General features: G+C 35.3%; 1 protein-coding gene across 1 annotated transcript; it reads right to left on the bottom strand.

The window, feature by feature from the left end:
- Positions 1-681: 681 nt before the first annotated feature.
- LOC142527801 (protein EXORDIUM-like 2) lies at positions 682-1,742 on the bottom strand. Its single transcript, XM_075632741.1, has one exon. The coding sequence runs from the start codon at positions 1,701-1,703 to the stop codon at positions 786-788; it is 918 nt and encodes a 305-aa protein (XP_075488856.1). The 5' UTR covers positions 1,704-1,742; the 3' UTR covers positions 682-785.
- Positions 1,743-7,911: the final 6,169 nt, after the last annotated feature.

Raw genomic sequence — 7,911 nt, 5'->3', positions numbered from 1 at the left:
TTTGAAATATCTAACTTCGACTGTATCGATCCAAATAAAATCTTAACTTGATATGATACATCAGCTATAAAAAATATTTGTCTTTTTCATAAATACTTCTCTAAATTTTAAAAATATTTGAATCAAATGTCACCAAAAAAAGTTATAGGTTTCTTCTCAAAAAAAAATTTTTTTTTGAAAGGTTCTTCTCTAAAAACTTAAAGTTACTATTTTAATTAAAAAAAATTGGATAAAATAAAATAAAGACGCAGTCACGATTCGGAATCACATAGAAAACGTGTGAGCACTACCTCAAAAATATTAGATAATATTCAAACAAGAAATTAAAATGACGAGGTCAAAATTTCCGACCGATACTCATTTCCACGACGTCATTTTTATAGTATACAAAAGCATTAACAATTTTAAAGATGGGTAGGTCTCTTGTGAGATAGTCTCACAAATCTACCGATATTCACAATAAAAAATAATACTCTTAGCATAAAAAGTAATATTTTTTCATGCATGACCTAAATAAAAGATCCGTCTCACAATATACGACATGTGAGATCGTCTCACGTAAGTTTTTGTACTCAAAAATTTGACTACGAAAATTAATAATTATTTTTTTAAAAAAATTCATCGGAATATTATTTTCCAATCAAAACTTAAATTTATTTATAATAAATAAAGACAAATATAAATATTTTAAAATTTTAATCATAAGCAACTTTACACATCATACAAACGACAAATTCATATCTGCAGTACACCCACCCGCACCCAATCTCTTTATTTTTTTACGCTCACACAAGAGTGGAACACTGGGATGTTTTCGGGTCCCATATCGCCGGCATAAGGAACCTTCTTCCGTTAACCCCGTGCGCATTATAGCTCGCCCCGCTCGTCTTCTCCGTCAGAACTTTGCCGGCGTAACCTGGGTACGCACCCGAACCGAACACCCCCGTGCAGGAAGTGACAGCCTCCAATGGCGCGGTTGCCGGACCCTGGAAGTACCCGTTGTTAAACGGGTTCGTCACCGTTCCCGCCAGAACCGTGGCCAAATTTATCACCATCCCATCAACCCCGACGTCGCCGTTGGGAGACACCAGAGGCGGCGTCTGCGGGCCGTAAACCGGCTGGTGAAACGGCCAAGCGCAGTAGCCAGGACACTGCGTCTCCGCGTTGCCCACCCACGTGTACGCGAACCGGGTCGCCCCACGAGTGGAGCCGTGGGTGCCGCATCTGCTCATGCAAAACCCATCAACCGCGACGTCCTCCGCCGTCAGTACGACGTTAACCGCTCCGTTCAGGTGTCCACCTTTTGCAGCTAAGTAAATAATGTGTGAGTTTTTCAGAGATTTCCCTAGAGAACAGTTCTCATCAAAGAACTGCTTTCCCAGAACAAGATTAGACGACCCACCGCCGCTGTACTTCTCCGTCGTCTTCCACCAGGACGAAACAGCGGGCTGAAGAGATTTCGCATAGTTCAACGATTGGAGGAAATCAACGATAATGGAGCGTTGAGTGGGTGTGAACTTCCCATACCAGATTAAGTTCGCAGTAACGGCGCCTTTCAGCAGAGCTCCCTTGTGATATTTCAACACAAGGGGCGGTTGCTGCACCAACGCCGCCATTGAAGAGAATGTAAAAAGCAAGAAAAAGAAGAAGATTTTCGAAAATTGAAGATTAGAAGTGGCAAAAGGGTAAGAAGAAGAAGCCATTGATTATACAGTGGATCGGGATAAATTCAAAATGGAGCTTCTGAGCATGGTATTTATACCAGGTGAGTGGAGAGTGGGACAGCTGTAGTGAGGAGAGTGTAAGTTTTGGGGCCTGCTGCAACGTGGCCATATATGATTGGTTCAGATCGAGTATGCCAGGCTGGAGGTTTGATGGTGACGTGGAATTATTACAATGCATGCCTGTGCCTGTGATTGTAACAATTAATATCACACAATTTCGGAAAAATCTAATTTACATTCGTAGAACGTACAATACATTTCGTGATATTTTCTCTCAAATCAATTTTTCTTGTAAGTAGAGAATGATTTTAATAATTAAAAAAACTAAAATAAATAATAAGTGTAATTAAAGAGAAATATATATAATAATAATGTTTGAATATATGGTTTCAATTACATAATATACTAAAATTATACATTGAATATAAAATTCTCAACTTTTTTTCTGATGAAAGTATTGCACCTAATGATCAAATTGTGAAGATAAAGATAAAATAATAGGACCACTCTTGTTCATATATAAATATCTCAGCATTTCTTGTTCGAGCGATAATCTCAACAATTTTTTTTTCAATAATTATAACTTTACCACAATATTAATAATTAAATTCGCACGTAATTATATAAATTTATAATGTTTTGACGTATATATTTTTAGTAAAACGATAAACGTTCGATCTAAAATATTTGAACAATGAGCTAAATGCACTAATTATTACAGATATATAAGTGAGTTGTCAAGGAGCAGGTATTAGTTCGAGCTACATGAGTATTATGGATCTTTCAAGAACTATTTAATTAGCATATAAAATTAAAATAATTCAGGGCTAGTCATTATTTTTTAAGCGTAAGTGTGTGCGAAATATGCCCATTAAGACGATTAAATATTACCTAAAAAGAAGATTCTTTTGCTAATTATATGGTCCATTTGAAATTAAAAATAATAATAATTGATCCCATCTCCATAAAACCCCAACAATGATTGGTGCCGGTGGATATACTTAATGTAGACAAAAATTTATGTGAAAAAGTTTTATATATTGTATTTTGTGAGACGGATCTCTTGTTTAGGTCATCCATGAAAAAATATTACTTTTTATTGTGAATATTGATAGGATTGACCCGTCTCACAGATAAAGATTCGTAAGAGCATCTTACAGGAGACATACTTATTTATTTAATATGTAGTAGTTATTAAACAAAAAAAAATAGAGTAGGATTATTTTTATTGATAATGGATGCCACCAAATAATTAAAGGTATAATTTTTACGAGTTACATTATATTTACAACTAGAGTTACACGTTATTTTTTAAATTACAATACTTTTTCAAATATTTTGATTGAAAAAACTCTTTTGAAAATGTATTCGAGATATTTTAATAATTTTAAATGTGACATAACGTTTAACACATTCATTGGACATATAACATTTTTCTAATTTTATGTGTACCAGAGAAAAAGTATGGATAGAAATAAAAATATTGAAATGGTGGACAATTATAAAAGTTGGTGAATTGGTTTGTTTAAAAATAAATCAGAGATAAAAGTAAAAATATCGCTAATTAAACTGTTATGCATTAATTATTAATTAATTAATAAAATGCACGCCGATTATTAATTATGCCCACTGACTAATAATCGTGTTGTACGTTGAAAATTAATATTTAAAACATGTGTATTAAATATTTGAATGTTGAATATTTGAATATTGAAAATAAGAGTTGTAAATATTGAAAATTAGTGTGTGATGATGTAGGTAATGATGAATTTATTTTTGGATTATTTGTAAAGAAATTCTATAAATAGATCTCTCATTTGTGAAAAAAATCACAATTGAGTAGAGAGAAAATTTTTATAAAGTGTGTAGTTTGGTAAATTTTGAGAGTTTGAGATTTTTATTTTTTACCATAAATTTTTACTTTTTCATAACACGTTATCAACACGAAGCTCTAAAAGTCCTCTATATTTTTCCAAGCTCCAAAACAGAAGAAAAAGGTAACAAAAGTAATAATATTTATGTGGGGACCCGGACGCTAATTCAAGTCTTAATCATTATTAATGTCAAATATAACAATTAAGAAAAGTGGGACTAAATTTTTTTCTTTTTAAATATAAATGCGGAAACGTAATGTAATCTATTTAATATACATGTCAGTATAAAAGTACAAATCATGTACTACCAGTTTCTATCTCAACTAGGTTCAACATCTATATATCAAGTGCTGAATCCTATTCTGCTTCTGGGCCCGGATCTCCACGCTAACTATAATCTCTCATTCTCTTCCTGATCCTGATCTTGTCCCACCTGTTGTCAAGCACACATACAAACAAGACAACAGCCGGATAACTCCGGTGAGAATTACATTCTCAGTATAAATCATGTATACATGCATTTCATATAAACATATATAAAAGCATTAAATAGATATTTCATAACATGTATCAAATCTGAAGCGTAAATAATATAAACTCTGAATATAATATGTATCAAATCCGACACATGAATCAACACAAACTCTGAATCACACTCAGTGACTCATGGACTTTGACTCGACTCGTCCTAATCTAGGGATCCCGATCTGAATAAGAACATACACCCACCTACACTCCCGATCGGGGTGGTGGCACGTTCTTATTCGCGGACTTTGGCTCTTTCCATATCGAACATCAGTAATAGAAGAAACTCCAATTCTATCCACTTCGATATAACCAAACGTCCGGTGTCTTGACCTATCCGTCACAGACTTTGGCACTTTCGCCAACTCAGTATCCTGTGACAATGTACAATGTGCCCGTGACGATTCCATCACTATTAGGCACCCCTGTCACAAGATCAATCGTCTCTGCCTAGGCGTATCCACCTATAACTCAATACATAATTCAATCGATCAAATATATCAATTTCATTCAATTGCAAATATTAATGCAATAAAGTAAAGTATGTGATTTTGGGAAACTCAAGTCAAGTCAACTCGAGTTGTGCAATCCCGCATCAACATCAATTTATACCTTTCTCTTCTCGGTCTGACGAAGTCGAAGTATCGAAGTCAAATCTGTCCATATCCAATCTGAAATGACAATATCGAATAGACTGTGTCAATATACAACTCAATTCAAGGCCTGTTCTGATCAATACGCAGATCAAGGCATAATCTGATCAATGTCAACGATTTAACAATATAATCTCAATCAATACTGAATCTGCTCAATGTCAATCTAGTGATGTTCAACGGCATAACAATACAATTTCGATAACCCCGTCAATCTCAACATCACAGATATAATACCACAACTCATAATCGATATAAATACGAATCATAATCTTTAATAATAACAGGTCATGATATCAAATCTGTAAAATCTCGATCACATTATTTCAGAAAATCATAACAATTACATACACAGCCCGTTCTTCGATCTGACTTCAATTATATACTGATCAGTATTCCCAGAACACATAATAACAGTCAAATCACAATTCCCCCAATATCATAATCTCAAACGATATAAGAATTCAATAAAACTTACGTCCTGTTGTAGTTGTCGTCGCTAGGAACTCGGTACTGTACTCGGATTTAAAATCGAACGGACGAATCTTCCGCAACTCACAATCAAAATCAGAACTTGAGCTTCCTTCGTCGCTTCTTTCTTTTTGCTTCTGAGATGGATAATGCTTGTTCCTTATATATATATATATATATATATATATATATATACACGTTGCATGTTGAGGCAACGTGTCAAACCTTTCTTCAATCTTGGTTGGCGCTCGGGCGGACATAAGTTTCCGCCCGGGCGCAAAACGTTCGGCCCTCGCATAATAGGCAATCGCGCTCGGGCGGACAAAAACTTCCGCCCGGGCGAGGAAGGTTCGGCCTTCTTGTATTATTGAATGGAGCTCGGGCGGTCAAAAACTTCCGCCAGGGCGCGTAACATTCGGCCCACCATGTTGTGTAATTCCTATGCCTTGCCCAATCGGGTCTCGGAATGCTCTGTCTATACTCATATCAGTTCAAGATCAATAATCTCATATTAACAAGATCAAAATCTCGGGCATTACATTTCTCCCCTCCTAAGATACGATTTCGTCCCCGAAATCACAGGCAATCAATTTCGAAATCACAGGTACTCATATCAGATACCAATCAAATACAAGAAGAAGATATACAAAAATTAAGAAGAAACTCATCTCAATGACACAATTCTAGAATCTCGATCTCACCAAGGATTCGGTCTTCCAAGTAGCTTCTTCGATATTCTAACAACTCTATTGAACTTTCAACAACAGAATAGTCTTTATTCTGAATTATCTTTCTTCTACTGATTCTGATTTCAATCTGGATTAATACTTCAAGAATATAATATCATAATATAACTCGAAGTAACTCTGATAAAATCAATCTCAAAATACTGGCTATACAACATCCGCATATACCGATCAACAGCTCATAGCAAATCAACAGCAACAGCTGTTATCAAATCTGTTAATCCCAGTCAATTTCAATATGTAATCTTCTGTCTCAAATACCAACGGTCATCATCCGACATTGGTATATTTAGTCTGTCTATTCGGAGCTGTCTTCATTTCTTCTAAATCAGCTTCACCTCTTTTGTCATATCTCTGATCTTATCAGGTCTAATCTCAGGAACCTCAGAGGTATTATCCCAATAAAGAGGGAATTTGCACTTCTTACCGTACAACGTTTCAAATGGTGCTATCTCGCTACTCGTCTGATAGCTATTGTTGTACGAAAACTCACGACGTGACATAAGTCCTGCCAACTAGTGCTAAAATCAAGCACTACAACTCTAAGCATATTTTCCGAAATCCGGATAATCTACTCTGACTGTCCGTCAGTCGGTGAATGATATGCAGTACCCAAATATAATCTTGTACCCCATTCTTGCTGTACACTCTGCCAAACGTGCAAAGTCAACCAAAATCATGGTCTGATATCATCAACTCCCGACATTCTGTGTAATCTGATCACTTCTTTGTCAGCAATCTCAGTATTAATCCTGTCACATTTAATCTCATCTGTTTCTATCAAAACTGTCTTTTCAGATTATCATACATTTCTCTGCTATCAGGATGAATGCTGAATCAACTATTGTGCATTTCTGACAACATTAGCCATTTCAAACCCGAAATATCTAGCACAACCCATCAGTTATTTACATACAATGCAGTATCACCTACCTGATATTATGATCGATACCTTGTTCTGACTATCGATAATTAAGTTCTGCCCATTCTGATCAGCTTTCTGAACTGTTTCACTCTCAAAATCAACTCTGATTCGGCTTGTACGGTATCGAGTCTCAACTATAGACAATTTGTATCAAATACTGCTGCAGAAAATAATCATTCTCAAGCAATTCAGAATAAAAATCAGATACAGTAGCCTGCTAACTCATGCAACTACAAGTTTCTGACACTGATGTCGATCTCAGTCAACCATTCACGGCTTCACTGTACTAGAATCAACATATATATCATCTTCAGATATAACAAACCCTGAATACAATCTGTCTCAATCAAGATGCATATTTCAACAGTTTCTGTATACAACTTTCCAGTTCCCAGAATATTCAATACAATACTCAGATATTCAACAAAATCAGTCATAATCTTCGAATATACCAGAATATCATAGATCAACAAATCAGAGAATCATCAAAATATTCTGAACACAGAGTTTATCAACTCATAAACATAACTAAAGCATCCCTAACGAGAAACACTCAATCAGATGTAACTCGCAGGCAGAAATCTTTTAACTGGTCTTTCAATTCTTCCAATTCAGTCAATATCATTCTGTACGAAGTTCTAGAAATAATAACAATACCTGATATTAAGTCAAGACTGAAATCAATCTCCCTGGCTGGAATCAAACTCTGAATCTCATCTGGGGAAAATCATCAGTAACTCTCATGTCACTGGCAAATCAGCCAATGATAGACTCGATTTCAGTAATCAACTGAATAGACAAGGAATCTCTCCGCTCCTTTCTATAACAATCGAGTCCTCAATATCACCCCTATCCAAGGAATCCTAATCTAAAATTCTTACCGTAAAATTTCCATTTATCAGCCATATCCGGTCTGAATTCCACAATCTGTTGGAAATAATCAACGGTAATTCTGTACTTGGTCAACATATCAGTCCCAGTAATGTAATCCCA

This window comes from Primulina tabacum, chromosome 15 (assembly GCF_025594145.1).
Source record: "Primulina tabacum isolate GXHZ01 chromosome 15, ASM2559414v2, whole genome shotgun sequence".
In the NCBI taxonomy this organism is placed as follows: Eukaryota; Viridiplantae; Streptophyta; class Magnoliopsida; order Lamiales; family Gesneriaceae; genus Primulina; species Primulina tabacum.
This window is presented reverse-complemented; position numbering and strand designations above follow the sequence as displayed.

Bases quoted from the DNA above. Each gene is read 5' to 3' on its own strand.
- LOC142527801 (XM_075632741.1), bottom strand. From the start codon at position 1,703: ATGGCTTCTTCTTCTTACCCTTTTGCCACTTCTAATCTTCAATTTTCG.